The sequence below is a fragment of the Drosophila arizonae genome, chromosome 6 (genome assembly GCF_054131065.1).
Source record: "Drosophila arizonae isolate 15081-1271.41 chromosome 6, UAZ_ARI_1.0, whole genome shotgun sequence".
In the NCBI taxonomy this organism is placed as follows: domain Eukaryota; kingdom Metazoa; phylum Arthropoda; class Insecta; order Diptera; family Drosophilidae; genus Drosophila; species Drosophila arizonae.
The window spans coordinates 1,485,456-1,503,280 of record NC_142926.1 but is presented as its reverse complement, the minus strand read 5'-3'; the positions used below and the strand labels follow the sequence as shown (position 1 = coordinate 1,503,280).

Genomic DNA, 17,825 nt, shown 5'->3' with positions numbered 1-17,825 from the left:
TGTTATTCATTGTAACTCATCAAGGGAGATTGAGTCTAAAGAACAATTTTTTGTATATATATAACTCAACAACAATACAATACAACAATCTTTAAACATCAAAATAATAATAAATCAACGTTGTCATTAGAGCCATATTAGGTGGAAAATTACATAAGCCCTGAACAGTTCTTATTATAAAATTAATATATGATGGAGTTATCAATCAAATGCTAACTTTTGAGCGATTAATGAAGAAAAAAACCCGTGAGTGTTAAATTTTTTTTAAATTGAAAGAGAAAAATTCAAATTATACTCCATAGATCATATCAAATATTCATAGGTGTATGTATTTAGTTTGATGCAGACATATGTAAAAATTGAGACCAGGCGGGCTTGGTATTGATACGTATACATATCTAAAACTTTGGCATTCTATTTTGTTGTCAGAGCAACAAGTATTGCATTCTAGTCGAAACGTAATGCATTCAGTTCAAAGTGCAACCGAGCAGCAGCATCAAATCGGGTCATTTAAGAGAAGGTTGCACAAACAGCGAGACGGTGCTGTCGGCGACGGAAGCTACGCAAACCAACGAAGATCTAAAACAAACATATTCGTATTGACTGATGTATTGATTGGTTTGTCCTTACTTCAAAAGGAGTACATAAATCAATTCTATTTTGGGAAGAGTGTAAGCAGAGGAGGACGACTTCAAGAAAAGCTGGCCACAACGTGGCATCTGCTACTGGTTCATGCCAGCGCAAACTTTGGATGATTAAAATTAATTTCTTGACCATGTGATCTATTCAAACTATTTTTTAATGGGAACTGGTCTGCCAATTGCGGGTACAGATTTTGCTCGTTGCGCCTACGTAAGACAAAACGCCTAAAAACGATTTTCATTGGGGATTGTGTTCACTTAAGCCATGCTATATAATAGAAATATGAAAAGACGCCTAATTAAACTATTCTTCAAAAGTGATGCTCGATTACATTTTTTAAACAGGCACGCACAAGAGCTGTGCAGCTGACACACACATATATATATATATATATATATATATATATATATATATATATATATATATATATATATTATATATTATATATATATATATATATAATAGAGCAAATTAAAAGTCAGAAACAAATCATCAGGAAATCCGTTAACAGTAATTTTAATATAAATTGGTGGCAGATTTGCCTAGCAAGAATGTCTGCCAACCAAAGTAAAACTGGCGGATGCCTTATTGCAGAAGTTGTGCCCCCAGAGCTTTTGTTACTGCAGCCCTTATCGGAAAGAAACGTTCAGCTGGCAGAGCGAGAGCAGTTGCTGCACTTGCCGCGTATTGCTACCAAGAACAATCTGTTGAAGCTAAATTGGTGGCATTCGCCCGCACAGCAACTGGACATCGAAGCTTCATTCCTGGCTCCCACGCGAATCAATATTGATGCAAATCGGACCAACACAAAGCCAACTAAAATTGCCAACAACACGGCCAATCAAAGCAGCCTTAATACACCTGTAAAATCAATTCCTATGCCTGAGGAAAAACATTCAACTGCTAAGCAGCCGAATGATAGGTTGAGTCTCAATTTCGATCCTGATGAAGAGTGTCATCTACAGAATTCCCAGTTGTTAATGAAGGGTAGGTAAACATATTTCTTATATCTTAGTATAATTATACCCTGAACACATTGAAAATGGTGTTTTTAAAAGGTATATTTTAATGTATCCGCATGTTTTGTTTCTTGTGTAAGCAGATAGACAATAAGAAATATCTTGCTCTTGCTCGAAGGGTTCAGGGGATTTCATAGTCGAGAAGTCTCGAATAGAGCTTTCTTAATTGTTATGACAAGACTCATGAATATTTTCATATTTTAATTCTAGTGCGTCTATTGCTGAGTGTATAAGGCCCAGCATGGGTCTATTACATATTCTTATCTTATCGCTGAGTATGATTCGGCGTTGGTCTATTAGTTATTCTCATCCTATCGCTGAGTTTGTAAGGCTCAGCGCTCGTCTCTTAAATATTATTGAGAGAGAGGTTCCTAGTTTATATGTCTAGCTTGACAGTCCACTCTTGTCACATATGTTATCTATCAGGACTATGTCGACTATATCGACTCAGATCGTCGCCCTGATCACGAATATATATACTTTATGGGGTCTGCCACGCCTGCTTCTGCGTGTTACATACTTTTAACAAAATCATTATACCCTGATTTCCCATCTTTAGTGAAATCGACGCGTTCGAACATACGGACTGACAGGGCCAAGAATATTTATACTTTGTGTGGTCTGCCACGCCTCTTTATGCATGTTACATACATTTCAACAAAACCCATCATACCTTGATTTCCCACTTTCTATGGGCTCAGGGTATAATATATATATATACTAGCTGGCCCGGCAAACGTTGCATTGCCCTCTATATTATTTCTAGGTAAAAAATTGTTAAAAGCTATGTTGTTCAGGTTGGGATACACTCTGATTAATTTATTAATCGGATTTTCATTCAAGCGCCTTGTAAAGGACATTCTTCGTTTTTTGGTCAGGTGCAAGAACAAATAATGCGGATGGTTTGCCAACACGTGAGCTTGCCACGTTCAATTGACCATGAGAAAAACACACATTTTCTAGATTGAGGCCACAAATAGTCAAAGATTGGCCCTGTGACTTGTTGATCGTCATGGCGAAGGCAAGACGAAGCGAGAATTCAAATAAATTCAAAGGGCATATCTTTTGAGATCATCGGAATCCTAGGAATAAGAACTTCCTCATCTTTAAATTTTCCTTTGAGTATCGACGCGTGAATCACATTGCTCATCAGTTTTCTTATCACCAAACGCGTTCCATTGCACAGTTTTGGTTGGTTTAAATTTCTAAGCATGCAAATCTTGGAGAATTGCTCTTTTCATAGCTGTGTTCATTTCTTGACGCCGGTCAAGTTGTTCTTCCATATTGCCCATGAAGTATATTTGCAAGAATTTTTGCTGTGCATCTTCAATAGGTTGCAATGATCCAATGCGATGGCAAATCTGGCCTTGAATCTTTAAATTTAAAGCCATAGTTATAGTTAGATTTACAAACACTTTTTACATAAATCTAACAAACTACATTATTCCAAAATTTTTTTTATTTTTTATTTTTTTTATTTTGACAGTCATAGAAAACATTTTTAACGTAAATTACCTTAAATGTCGGATTATATCCGTTACCAATAATTTCCGCCCCAAATGAAGTCATTTGAAAACAGGCATTGTATTTTTGAGTGCTCGTTAGAAAATGTCGTGATTTCGCCGTAAAGCAGGGAACGCAATGCTCTGGTGGCGAGACCACTAATGGCAATGTCACTTTACCACTAAGGCAGCACAAACCGGGCGTTTCACCAGCAAACTTCAATGCGCCACAATGCTGGCAAACAACGTCCATTGGACCAATGCAAACTAAACGATTCAAGCTGTAATCAATGGTGCAATCATATCGAAACGCTGCTCGATTCAAATCAATCCTTGAACCATTTCTTATTGCCATTTCACTATTCGCTATTCCGTTGCCTAATTGCATTATGGGTCCGCCGGGAAAGATTAGATCTTCTAGGACGCGGCATTTTTATTAATAGTAATACTGCCCTCGCACAAAACCATATAAAACAATCGAGAAATATAAATATAAATAATTTACACAAATTTATGTTTGAGACAAACAAATACCTGAACTTTCGAGATATTTAGCTTTTTTTAATTTTTTCAGATTTTTGATTTGAAATATTTATAAAGTTTAAAAGTCCAAAAATATAAAAAGCCAAAAATACACTTTTTAATAATTAACTTTTTTTTTTTAATTTCGAATTTTGAATTTTTTAATTATTTTTTGAACAGTCAGGTTTTAATCTATTGATTTTTTTTTTTGAATTATTGCCATTTCACGGGCTGCCTCTCTTTGAGAAGCACGAATTAAGGCCCTTCTTTGCTGGGTACTAACGCGGAGCCTTTCTCGGGCGATTTCTCGCTCTTCGTCAGATAATTGACTCGCGCTATTCCGTTGCCTAATTGCATTATGGGTCCGCCGGGAAAGATTAGATCTTCTAGGACGCGGCATTTTTATTAATAGTAATACTGCCCTCGCACAAAACCATATAAATCAATCGAGAAATATAAATATAAATAATTTACACAAATTTATGTTTGAGACAAACAAATACCTGAACTTTCGAGATATTTAGCTTTTGTAAAAGTCCAAAAATATAAAAAGCCAAAAATACACTTTTTAATAATTAACTTTTTTTTTTAAATTTCGAATTTTTAATTTTTTATTTATTTTTGATTAGTCAGGTTTTAATCTTTTGATTTTTTTTTTTAATTTTTTCAGATTTTTGATTTGAAATATTTAGAATGTTTAAAAGTCCAAAAATATAAAAAGCCAAAAATACACTTTTTAATAATAAACTTTTTTTTTTTTTTTGAATTTCGAATTTTAAATTTTTTATTTATTTTTTGAACAGTCATGTTTTAATCTTTTGATTTTTTTTTTTTGAATTTTTGCAGATTTTTGATTTGAAATATTTTTCTTTTTGATTAGGAAAAAAATTTTTTTTGTTGAATAGTCTTTTTTTTTTTTTTGTTGAATAGTCTGGCCTGCTCGAGGCTGTGCCGTAGACTGACTGACTACATTTGTTTATTTACTTCTACACTATTGTCAAAACTGTCACTGTTACCAAGCCTACTGGGTATAAAAAAAATTTGAACATTTGGGGAAAAAACCGCGTTTTTCAAGTATTCGGCAAATTTTTTCAGTATTTTTAAGACCCTATACTAAACTCGTTGCGGAGACAAATCCAACAAATCAAAAACCATGAAAATTGGTCCAGCAGATCTCGAGTTATAAGTGCTTGGACACTTTTACACAACTCTCTTTTATATATATAGATATAACATTTTGTCAATAGCATACCTACATGTTATTTTTTACCATCAAAGTTGAAGATGCTAGTGTTCGGCTGGTCTCGAATATAGCTTTCTTGCTTATTATACCTTGACTCATTAGACTATATAGAATCATAGCATTAGTTTACGTGTGAAATTTCAGAGTTCTAGCTGTACAACTTTTGGAGATACAGTTTTATCCGATTTGCCCAATGGGCGTAGATATATCCGCCATAGCTCGTGATCTTGGGTGGTTGACGTGGATATTCATTCCAAATTTCATCATTCTGGCTCTTCAACTAATATGATTTCTAGCATATCGGAAAATACATTTTCCGATTTTATAATTCGGAGATATACGAGTATGTGTTCAAAATTTCAGGTCTCTAGCTTCAATAGCGCCGAAAAAAGTAGCGTTCATACGTACAGACTGAAAAGACGGACATTGCACAACACCAATATACTGATTCACTTAATATTTGTCTACGCCTATCAGGGGCGTGGCAAATTGGACCTGAAGATATAGTGTTTTTTTTTTATTTTCTGCTGTATTTTGGACACTATTGATGCTAGAGACCTCAAATTTTGTATATATACTCGGGCTGACCATCCAAGACCAAAAAGCTTTGACGGATATATCTCACAGGGGGCATGGAGTACCGCAAAAGTTTATATAAAGTATAATAGCTAGAAGCTTTATATATGAATAGTTAGCTAGTAACCATAGTTAGCTAGTAACGATGCCCCAAAAATAATTTGTTCGCCTCTTTAAGGGCGTGACGTATCGAAAAATTAATTAAGCATTCAAATTTTGCAGTTAGCAGGGTACCGTTAGCTTGCTCTAAGAACTGAATAAAAACAAGTAAGGAAGCTCGACTACGAGATCCCCTGAACCCTTCGAGCAACTGATATTTCAATAATTATTCGCATATGCACACACACACGCACGCACACATAAACACAAATTTTAAGAAAAAAGTTTATTAGGGGTTTCCGATGATGTTTTTAATCGATAACGAAATAACGAGGCAAGTTATCGATATTTGAAGCAAAACTCAATATGCTCGTGGTATACACGGACCTAGGAAAGAAACTTCGAAGTCTTTAGCTCTTATATCTTCTGATATCGACGCGTTCAAACATATGGACAGACGGACAGAACTAAATCGACTCAGCTCGCCCTGATCAAGAATATATATGCTTTATGGGGTCTGCCACGCCTGCTTCTGCCTGTTACATACTCTTAAAAAAATCATTATATGATTTCCCATTTTCAGTGGGTTCAGGGTTTAAAAAACAACGGATATCGGTGAAGAAAAAGTATGCGTATAAACTAAAATGACAGCTGAAAAGGAACTTTTTAATAAAATATAAATAAACTTGGTATGTTGGATACCCTTTTCTTATAATGTTCATGAAACTCTTTTTGGCATTAACACCTTTCGAGTGAAATCAGGAGGTATTTGAAGCCCATAAATACGTTTTTCAGCGTTTTCTTGGATGGCAAAATCAAGTAAGTTAGATTATCATACCTACCAGAACATCTAAATAATATTTGAGAGGAATCAAATATGAAAGAAACCATATCTTGGCATTATGGGCAGTACTTATGGGATCATTGCCCAGATAATACCATAAATGGAACAATTGTACTTTAATAGTTTAGGTAAGTTTGTGGACCATTGTAGAGTTAAGGAAGATAAGGGTGACACACCCCAATACCATCCTAAGTCCATTTCAGTTGTACTTTCTTTGCTTAGGGCTTTCATGGCCTAGTGCCTCTAGATTTCTGGAATTGCCTAGTTTTCAGGGACGAGAGCAAATTTTTGCATTTTTGGCAGAATTTACTAATATTTAAAACTTCGATTTTTATCGATTTTTTATTTTTGTTGTTTTTCTTATCTAAAACCTTGCGCTTTTAGTTTTTGTTAATATAGAAAACAAAAACACGTATAATGTTAATATTTATGAGGTTGTTCATTAAAAAATAAAATTTTTTCAATAGCACCTACAGTACATTATTTTATACCCTGAACCCATTGAAAATGGGAAATCACAATAGCGCTGCAGCAGTGAATCTATTTGAGTTTTACCAAAGCGGGTTCCGAAAGTGAGGTGGCGTAGTGAGTAGCTGCGTGACGCTCGGTCGAGAAGTCGCGGTTTCGAATCCCGAGCGATGCAGCTGATGTTAATTTTTTTGTTTCAAAATATTTTTATATTTTATTAAATGAGTTTTGTATTTCATTTACATTTTTAAATACATCGAAATTGAAATTTTAGCCATACTAAATGGGCATTTTTATTAGTTGGGTTCAGGCACTGACCAGAGAACACATAGACTAGACATGTAGAACAAATTTTTCTAAAGCAGAAAATGTTAAGTTGGTCGACCACTTTACTTCGTATTTGCTCGGCTCGGTCGCTGGAGGTTCGAGCAGTCAAAATATTGCACGACAAAGTCAGTGCGCTGCAAGCACTCAAACGAAATGGTCTTATTCTTATATGAAGCACAACTATGCGCTTTTGTCCTACTCTCTCTCTCTCTCTCTATGGTCGCTCAAATCACCGAACTCAGCAGCGCACAAAAATTGAAAATTGTGGGCGACGATCCCAGCTCTTTCCTTTTGAACGAAGGGTATACCTAAATCATAAAAGCGTTTGTAAGGCTCATGCAAACAAAATGTGGCGTTTCGATGTATATTCGTGGGAAGGGTATGAAAGCGTTGATACGCATAAAGAATATGAATTCGCGACGGGCAAGCACACACACATATGCAGTCTCTGGAAACATGTGTGAGCATTTGTGGCATTACTCATATTTGACACTGTCAAGAAACTCTACACATTTTATTCTCTTCATCTCATTTGCTTTCATTCTATGAAAAAACGGTGCTTTACCGTTAACTATGCTTTTAGAATCTCTCTATGCATCGCTATATTTGTGTTTATTTTTCACTTTGTGCGAAATTTGGCTGAGTACACATGAAAAAAGCAATTAAAATTTTGATTAATAATGCCCGGAAAGAGATTAAGTTTCGATGTTGTCTAATTAATCTTCTGCAATCGGCAGTTGGGCAAATCAGTTCCAGAATTAATGTAGAGAACAACAATATACAACGTTCTCAGTCGCGCGGAAAACAAGGGAAGATTTCAGACAAAGGGTGTAGGTGGCCGGAAACAAAAGATATCTGATCGGGCAAACCGCCTTTATGATGCGAAAGATCAAAGCAAATCCCCAAATTTCGACAAGAGCTCTTGCCAAGGAGCTCAAAGAAGAGTGTGACGTGGATGTGTCCCACGAAACGGTCCGTCAGGCCATTCTTCGGCATTGGTATTCTTCAAAAATGGCACGTAAGAAACCCTTGCTGTCGTCGACAAATGTGGAAAAGCGCCTCTTTTTTGCTCTTACTATTCTTAGGCACCTAGAGGAGTATTGGAAGGACGTTATATATATTACGACGAGACCAAAATAATATTGTATTACAACGAAGGTCCGCCCAAAGTATGGCGAAAGGTCTCTACAGCTTAAGGGTGCTATCCACAGACGAATTTGTTACACGAACATGTTGTGCTCGTCATATATTTGAATGTGGATAGTAGTACGAAAATTTTGTTCGCCCAAAAATAGAAATGTTTGTATCTTACGGGTGTTTGTGCAACATGTTCGAGTGCTCACACGAACATCATTTTTAGAAATATTTCGGCCAAAATGAACCGAAAATTTCTTGATTGTGATAGCGATAGCGAAAACTATCAAAATAAAAAGTTGCGCAACAAATCATGGGACGAATTATAATTAAAATATAAGGTTGTCCAAGAAATCGCCACAATTCATGTCGTCAAAGCAAAAGTAAATTGTCTGCACGCTTCATACAGGCGGGAACTGGATAAAATAAAAAGAAGCGCAAAGTTAGGTGCTTCCTTTTTTTTTTTTTTAAATAAATATTCATTGCCATTAAGCTCGATTTTGTTTTCTTCCGCTGACATGTTCACAGTTCCAAATTTTTTTAAAAATGATGTTCTAGCTAGTAGGCAAACTCGGCGAATATGTTCGTGTAACAAATTCGTCTGTGGATAGGCCCCTAACGATAAAGCGAATATCATTCCAATAGTCAAATTTGGAAAACTGTCGGTTATGTTTGGGCCTGCATATCCAGCCAAGGAGTCGGCGAACTGGTATTCATTGAAAACACCATGAATGCGGAGCAATACCTTCAAATTTTGAAGTCAGATTTACGCCAAAGTGCAACCAAATTTGGCTTTATAAGCGAAAATCGGTAAACTTCTAAATTTTACCAGACCAAACATAAGGGGTTTAAAGTACGCAATTGGCTACTTTATAACTGTGCAAAGGTCTTGGATACACCACCCCAAAGCCCAGATCTCAACCCAATCGAACATGTCTGATCCTATTTGAAGAAAAAGGTTGGAAAAATGAATCCAACCAACCGTGGCCAGCGAAAAGCAGAAGAAGTGGCAGAAGATACCCCTAGAATATATTCAAAACTTGGTAAACTCTATAAAAAGAAGACTAAAACATGTCCATACTGCTAAGAAGGCCGTACTAAATACTAAGTTTTTCAAAATTAGCTATAATTAGTTTTACATTTTAAATTTAGAAGAATATATATTAAGTGTGTAAAGAGTTTCTTGACAGTGTCAAATATGAGTAATCTAAGTTTTTGTTGCTTTTTAAGTTTCACCCTTATTGTTTTTGTTTCTCTTTTTTATAATTTGCTTTAAAAATACCCATTAAACAGTTAACAATTGAAAAAAATTAGCTAAATTAAACAAAAACTCTTTATTTTTTTAATTAAAGTAAAACAAGTAAGAAAGCTCTAGTCGAGACTGTTCGACTAGCAGATACTCTGAACCCTCTAAGCTGATATTCTACTCATTCTGCACTTCTTTTATGTACACACACACACACACGCACGTGTCACGCGCGGGACATGTTTGTTCTACATGTCTGGTCTATGTGTTCTCTGGTTAGTGGTATAAATCTACATATATGAACTGGTGATCATTTTAGTAGTTCTAATTTAATTGTTTAGCGTTTATCGATTCTCGCTTTCACGTGTTAGCTCACAATGAACATTTGAAGCAATGAACCAGTCTTTTTACTCTGAAGTTCTTTTGTATTAAAGTAAACTTTTATCGATAAATATGTATGTACATACATATGTATTTACATAACGATTGTATTAATTGACAAAAAAAAATTAACCAAAAATTGTTGATTAATTACTTAATGCTTAAAGCTCATGTGTGTATTTGTGTGTCAGCAATGAAGTAATCACTAAGTGATCATTTAACATAATATACGTGTAAAAGTAAAGATATGTACATATATATATATATATATATATATATATATATATATATATATATATATATATGTACATAATTTTACTTTTACACGTATATTATGTTAAATGAAAGAAAATGCACGTCAGTTCTTATCAATTGTTTTTTTTTTTTTTTTGTTATCGTGGTTGTGTATTAGGGCCTAACTCGTAATTCTGCAACATTGTTGGGCCTGATAAATCGTCTATTCCATTTTCCTCGACATTTTCATTCAAGTGCTCTTTCAGACAAACAATAATTACAAAAAAAAAAATTAGTCTATACTGTGTGTGCGGGAGAGTGAGTATGGATAAACTGATCAAGTAGCAAGAGTTTATCTTATGTTAAATAATATATCATCTGGATCGTAAGACTTCATTACATGTTATGCCACTTTGCAGACATTCCCTGATTACAAGCTGTCAATTTAAGCTAAACTGATGATGAGCTGCGAAACTTTGCGAGGTATGCTAGTCAAAAAAAGTAATGTTAAAAAGTTCTGAAGAATAACAAAATTATGTATGTGTATATAATTAGGCTAAGTTTTTAATTTAGTTCATTATATTAACGCATATTCCGAAACTTAATTTTTCAGATCCGAAATCATGCAATGCCATTTTAAACCCCGATCAGCCAGACGAAATGAAAGTCAGTGGATATCGACGCTCGCATATTCGTACATTCTTATGCTGGATATGCATCATCCTAACGGGTGGAATACTAAGGCTAGTATTGCATTGGTGGCGTCATTGGTATTTGCTGGCCACATGCCAGCCGTGTCCGTTGGAGGATGCACAACAAGTACTTATCGAAGAGGACTATCAGGGAAATCACAAGGTTTATCATGTTAAACATGTTCGCACGTTGGATATAGGACAACTCAAGTAGTTATTTACTTTAAGTATTCCTCTTGTTTTGTAATTAAAGTTTTTTTTTTCAATTGCAGAAAATTGCTCCAGCAAATGGGCGAGGAAGTTGATGAAAAGAAACTTCACCTGCCAGTTCACATATCTTCAGCGCATTTTAAAGGTACATGAAATGAAAGAAAACTCTTGTAAAATGGCATCTATTTAAGCACATGGGCACACGATTTACAAAGTATATGTTTTATATTTGGCTTTGAAAGAGATGAGATATCGTAAATCGGAAAATTTCAATGGGCAACTAAATGCGACTGGCAAAATAGTACTTCGTCACTGTAAAATGCAAATACATTTCAATACTAATGTATCGGTACTTACTAGTTTTAGAAAACGATACTACCAACAAGTGTGTATTTCGTTTTTCTTCTAGGCTACAGATCTTTAAGAACATTCCGATGCAAGCAGCTCGTTTATGTGTGGGAAAGCAGCGCCAACAACTTTCAAAAGATCAACGGATTGGATGTAAATGTACCTTGCTCTTATTACCATCAACAACGTGGCTTAACTACGCAAGAGCAGCTCGCACGCCGTATTGTATTTGGTGATAATGAAATAACAGTGCCCCTGAAAGATGTGAAGACTTTGCTATTTCTAGAAGCTCTAAATCCTTTTTATGTGTTTCAAATATTTTCGGTTGTCCTTTGGTTTACATACGACTATTACTACTATGCTTGCGTAATCTTATTAATGTCAATATTTGGCATATCAATGTCTATTCTACAAACGAAGAAGGTAATATAAAAATTTTAATAAATACAACATTTTAATAATCACTTTATCAACTGTAAAATCGAATTCTAGAATCAAGATGATTTGCAACAAACAGTTCTAAATACGGGAAATGCATGGATGGTCAACGCGAAAGGAGAATCGATAGAAGTGGATACGAAAATGCTAGTGCCTGGTGATATTATTGAAATACCATCATCCGGTTGCACAATGCAATGTGACGCCGTTTTATTATCCGGCAACTGTATCCTAGACGAATCAATGCTAACTGGAGAGAGTGTACCAGTTACTAAAACACCACTTCCGATGAAGCGAGATGTTATATTTGATAAAAAAGAACATGCACGTCACACTCTATTTTGTGGCACTAAAGTTATACAAACTCGGTATATCGGGTCGAAAAAGGTGTTAGCTTTTGTTATAAATACAGGAAACATAACGGCAAAAGGAGGATTAATACGCTCTATACTCTATCCACCACCTGTAGACTATAAGTTTGAACAGGATTCATACAAGTTTATTCAGTTCTTAGCGTTAATTGCCTGCATTGGCTTTATATATACTCTTGTCACAAAGGTAATTTATTTATTTTGTTTTTTATCTCAACCATTACATATATTTGTTCTTCAAAGATATTGCGTGGTACAGACACGGTTAAGATTGTGATCGAATCGTTGGACCTTATTACAATTGTGGTACCACCAGCATTACCGGCAGCCATGACCGTTGGCCGGTTTTATGCTCAAAAACGCTTAAAAGCTAACAACATATTTTGTATATCTCCGCGATCCATCAACGTGGCAGGCAGTATTGATTGCTGTTGCTTTGATAAGGTTTGACGCAAATACTGTTATGAAATTGTACTTTTTTAAGATTATTTTTTATTGTACAGACTGGAACTTTGACAGAGGATGGTTTGGATATGTGGGGCGTTGTACCAAAGTCGTCGACAAATCAGTTTCAAATACCCCTTAAAGATGTTAAGCGATTACCATACGATCATTTTCTGTTTGGGATGGTCACGTGCCATTCAATTACTTTCATGAATGGTACAATGATGGGTGATCCCTTAGATCTTAAGATGTTTGAATCGACTGGTTGGGTACTTGAAGATTCAAATAATATACCTGAAAACGAGAAATATGGACTGATCTATCCCACAATATTGCGGCAACCCACTCGAGACGAAACAAAATTATCTCCAAAAGAGGGAATGCCAACAAGATCATCTGTATTGCGACAGAATTCTGTAGATGATCTATTGGCTAACGTTGGAATTTTGAAAGCTGAGAAAAATTTTGATCATGGAATTGTAAGAGAGTTCCCCTTTACATCCACCCTGCAACGTATGTCAGTAATAACGCGTTGTCTCAGTGCTCAAGGATTCAATGTATACTGCAAGGGTTCTCCTGAAATGCTGCAACAATTGTGTCTGCCACAGAGTATACCGAGCGACTATACTCAACAACTATCAATTTTTGCAAAGAAAGGTTTCCGCGTTATTGCCATGGCATACAAGACTTTCAACCCAAAGATGAATTACACAAAGATACAGAGGCTTTCTCGTGAGGAGGTCGAGGTCAGTTTAGAATTTTTAGGCTTTGTGATTCTTGAAAATCGTCTTAAGCCTGATACATCGGCAGTTATAAACTCACTCAATCAGGCAAATATTCGCACAATTATGGTTACAGGTGATAATATATTAACTGCCATGAGTGTCGCTCGGGACTGTGGCATTGTAAGCGCTACGCAGACAGTTATCACAGTCCATGCTGTACCCTTGCCAAAAGCCTTTGACAAATCGAGTGCCGAAGAACATGTTTGTCAATATGAACTTCAGTATACTCTTGAGCTGGGTAGTAAAGCATGTTCACCTGCACTGAATGGTAATAGAGCATTTTCCGCTGGTGAAATCGTACTAAATATGGATCATCTCACAAAATCAACTAATTCATTAGTAAATGGCCTAAGTTGTAGCTCAAGTGTATTACCCAATAGCAATAGTTTGACAAGCGTAAAGACTATAGATACATGGACGCATAACGATATCGATGGCGATGATGTGGAGCTTGGAGCAGAGGCTGTCATACGTAATGATGCTAACTGGCGTCGTCAATATATATTTGCCATGGATGGCAAGACATGGCAAATTGTACAGAATCAATTTCCGCAGCAAATGGAAATCATTTTGACCCGCGGAGCAATTTATGCGCGTATGTCACCGGAACAAAAGCAATCTCTAGTGATGGAGCTTCAAAATTTGGATTATTATGTTGCGATGTGCGGAGATGGAGCAAACGACTGTGGTGCTTTAAAGGTAGCACATACGGGTATATCATTAAGTGATAGTGAATCATCAATTGCGTCGCCATTCACATCCCGTAATCCTACTATTGCAGCCGTACCAAATGTTGTAAAAGAAGGCCGCGCCGCTTTGGTTACATCATTTGGTATATTCAAATATATGGCCGCCTATTCGTTAGTACAGTTTATATCCGTAATGATACTATACTCGATCGATTCGAATTTAACAGATAAACAATATCTCTATATCGATCTTGGCTTAATATCGGTATTTGCATTCTTCTTTGGAAAAACAGAGGCCTATGATGGCCAACTCAATAAACAAGTGCCACTTAATTCACTCATATCGCCAACGCCTTTAACCTCTCTTGTGCTTCACCTAGTCGTAGTGGTTACATTTCAGGTCACTAGTAAGTAAAAATTTAATCTATATTAATTACAAAATCATAATTATTGACTTTTTTGCAGCCTGGTTCCAACTACATAAGCAGTCTTGGTTCACACCTTTTCGGCCAGAGGGAGAAGACCATTTAGGTTGTTATGAGAATTACACGATGTTTGCAATATCCAGTTTTCAGTATATTATACTTGCATTTGTATTTTCAAAAGGAGCCCCATATCGAAAACCAATATGGTCTAACTGGCCATTATGTTTGGCTCTGATTTTAAACGCTTGCATTGTCGTTTATTTGGTTGTTTATCCAAGTGATTGGATAGCCAACTTTTTTCAAATTATTGTTCCACCTGATATGTCATTTCGTTACATTATGCTCCTATATGGAGCGGCAGCATTTATCTCTCATGTCTTTCTCGAGAATTTTGTGGTTGAGTATTTGGTATTTAAGCGATTCCAAGTACGACGTGAACAAAATGTAAACACATCAACGCGAAAATATATGCGATTGGAATATAATATCAAATCGTTTGATAACTGGCCTCCCATAACTGAAGTATGTGATCTGCACGATCCAACAGATCTAGTGGTTGAGGTACAGCCGACATATGTTAATTTAGGTGCAGAACAAAATGTAGACGCCCAGCACAACGCATTCCCTGGATTTTTTGAGACATTAGAAAATAGTGTAGATCACCGTAATCGCTTTTCGATCCTGAAATCTAATAGCTGAAGTTTAAAAATAAATAGGTTACTCCACCAATCATAAGATAAGATAAGAATAATAATAAGAAAAGGAATATAAGATATATTTATAACTTGCTTGATTTTGTGCATCCAATTATACATATGTGCATAAATATTTAATCTAAGATTAATTAATATAAATATTGTTACACTTTGCTAACTGTTGATCGCATCTAAGATATTGAGTTCTTATCAGATTAAACCGATTAATATATGTTTTCGTAATTTATACCGCCGACCATTAAGAATAGAACGTAATTGTTTATAAAATTTATTAAAGTTTGTAATGTTATAAAGAAATTGCTGTACAATTCGTCATGGGATTGAGTGAAGTTTTTGCAGTGCATGTATTAATAGGAATACATATGCGATAATTATACCCTCCAAGTACATATATATGCATATAAAGTAATATTTCCTTATAAGTTGTCATGGTAGGTAGCTTCAAATAATTATAAGTATTTATTATGTAGTGTATCTATAGAGTATAGGTAACTATAAAATAAGTATTCAATAAAGGTTTTTTGTAAATCCAAAAATACTTTATAAAAAAATACTTTGTTTATACATAGAAGAATGAGGAATGTAAGGCGATATATATACTTTTAGATACCGAGGAGCTGAGTTGATCTAGCCCTGTCCGTCTGTATTCGTGTGCTCATATATTTATGTGAAGGCATCGATATCAAAACCTGTAAGGGTTAGATACATATTTTTTTTGGGATCGGGTCGATCAGTCTGGTACTAGTTTAATTTTTTATTCTCTGAACCCATTGAAAATGGGAAATTAGGGTAGAATGGTTTTGTAAATAGTATGCAACAGGCAGAAGGAATCATCGCAGCGCTCGTCCGTCCGTCAATATGAGTTCGTTGATCTCAGAAGTTATGAGCTAGAAAATTGAAATTTGGCCTGCATACTCACTCGTGTATACCATACGCAGTAAAAGTTTATCTTAATTTTTCGATATTTTATTCGATAACGTTTTCATCGAGAATAATCGAGAAATTTATTTGGGTTTTTCAGCCTAATTTGATCACTTTTAGACCTGGAAATTTCAGATTTACTGTGTATATACATTTGATGAATACAAATTTGTAATTTACAGATTTTGGACCACGCCCTCTTCGCCACTAATATGTAAGTATTTCCAGTAGTAGAGAACTGTGCTTTGGAATGTTGTACATTGTACACATATTTTAACCATATCATCAGGCTCTGAAGGTTTTATTATTACATATGTATGTATGTATGTGCCTTTGTCTTTTTGTATGTGTATACAAAAGAAGTGCAAATTGACTAGAATATCAGCTGGCAGGGTTCAGGATATCTCCTAGTCGAGCAATCTCGAATAGAGCCTTCTTACTTGTTTTATACAAATTTTAAAGTTAACTGAAAGAAAGAAAATGTTACATAAAGGACAATATTTACAAGTAAGTGTACTTAAATGGATGTATTTCAATATAAATACATATGTACATATGAAAAATACATTTTGAATGAGGTTTAACTTACCTTAGAGGTCCGTGGCAAGCTTAAGGTGAGGGTATGCTGTTGGCATTCACAGATCTGCTTAGTATATTCACATATATTCAGGTATCTTTTTCGCTCTCCCACAAAGCCAACTACGATAGAGACAACACAAGACGCTGTCAAACACGCTGTTGGTCAGTATCTCGTTTTTGGGCCCACCTGAACCAGCCAAACAGCTTTTGCGCTTACTCACTACGACAAATGCAACAAAACATGGACGCGACAAACGTCTTCAAGAAGTTTCGGATTCGAGCTCGGGACTCGACTTTGTGGTTCGAGTTTGGGCCATCAACTTGTGGCCTTTGCGTTGGCCTAGTCAGTTCTGTAGCTTTCGTCTGCATGGCATGATCGAGTGCGCATCAAAAAAGAGCGTAAAGATGTACGTATATTAAAAGAGACGTATGTGAGTGTTTAACTATATACGTATATATATGTAGATTCATCATTTATCATATATGTATATGTATATATTAGACCTCTTGGGACTGTTTGCCACATTAATAAGCTGAAAGTATTTTTCATCGAAATAAGTATGCATAACAATCAATACTTCATATACCAGTCAAGTGAAAATAGTTTATATGTTTGCGTATGTGTATATATTCATCTGTATACGTATAAACGTATAAATGTGTATGTATTCAGATCAAATTCAGGGCAGAGTGCTGCGAAAATTTATGCAACATTAAAATTAGCATAACTATTCGTAAAAAAGAAATATTTATATTTAGGCTGACTACGGATTGTTAAAAGAGGAATGTTGTAGTCCTATGCAGATACCAGTTTATCATTTGGTAAAAAAAAAAAAAAAAAAAAAAAAAAACAAATAAATAAAATTATATCAGTAAATTGATTGAAAAAAAAAAAAAAAAAAAAATGAAATTTTTGGTCATATAATAGCGAGCCAAAACAAACAAACAAAAAGAGAATTATAAAGTTAAT

At 35.2% G+C, this 17,825-nt stretch overlaps 2 protein-coding genes and 1 long non-coding RNA gene across 23 annotated transcripts in view; 2 read left to right on the top strand and 1 right to left on the bottom strand.

The window, feature by feature from the left end:
• The first annotated feature begins 104 nt into the window (after positions 1-104).
• Positions 105-15,891, top strand: anne (polyamine-transporting ATPase anne boleyn). Of its 16 annotated transcripts, none has more exons than XM_089472530.1 (10): positions 10,040-10,175; positions 10,416-10,555; positions 10,657-10,720; positions 10,851-11,139; positions 11,202-11,284; positions 11,549-11,910; positions 11,980-12,483; positions 12,540-12,740; positions 12,800-14,621; positions 14,680-15,891. In XM_089472530.1, the coding sequence occupies exons 3-10, from the start codon at positions 10,696-10,698 to the stop codon at positions 15,336-15,338; spliced, it is 3,945 nt and encodes a 1,314-aa protein (XP_089328656.1). In that variant the 5' UTR covers positions 10,040-10,175; positions 10,416-10,555; positions 10,657-10,695; the 3' UTR covers positions 15,339-15,891. The 16 variants fall into 16 exon arrangements, with proteins under 16 accessions (XP_089328652.1, XP_089328653.1, XP_089328651.1 ...); XM_089472533.1 differs by having other exon boundaries at positions 10,628-10,720; XM_089472534.1 differs by having other exon boundaries at positions 10,093-10,175; positions 10,493-10,555.
• Positions 14,729-17,825, bottom strand: part of LOC149268329 (uncharacterized) — a 27,128-nt gene continuing 24,031 nt past the window's right edge. For both annotated transcript variants that reach the window (XR_016270753.1, XR_016270752.1), the window contains exons 3-4: positions 16,866-17,218; positions 14,729-16,742 (exon numbers count right to left, since the gene is read on the bottom strand). This is a non-coding gene — a long non-coding RNA (uncharacterized LOC149268329). The remainder of the gene's footprint in view (positions 16,743-16,865; positions 17,219-17,825) is intronic.
• Positions 16,353-17,825, top strand: part of LOC108617783 (uncharacterized) — a 15,692-nt gene continuing 14,219 nt past the window's right edge. The window contains exon 1 of one of the 5 annotated variants that reach the window (XM_089472505.1): positions 16,353-16,490. The gene's annotated coding sequence lies outside the window, so the exon portion shown is untranslated. Of the gene's footprint in view, positions 16,491-17,122; positions 17,678-17,825 lie in introns of those variants that run through there. The other 4 variants (XM_089472500.1, XM_089472504.1, XM_089472503.1 and 1 more) reach the window with 4 other exon arrangements.

What these genes read in the sequence shown, in the direction of transcription:
- anne (XM_089472525.1), top strand. Translation starts at nt 1,194, where the DNA reads ATGTCTGCCAACCAAAGTAAAACTGGCGGATGCCTTATTGCAGAAGTT. An exon ending in ATTGCTGTTGCTTTGATAAG is followed by an intron (nt 12,741 to 12,799) that starts GTTTGACGCAAA and finishes TTTATTGTACAG; the next exon opens with ACTGGAACTTTGACAGAGGA. An exon ending in GGTTACATTTCAGGTCACTA is followed by an intron (nt 14,622 to 14,679) that starts GTAAGTAAAAAT and finishes ACTTTTTTGCAG; the next exon opens with CCTGGTTCCAACTACATAAG.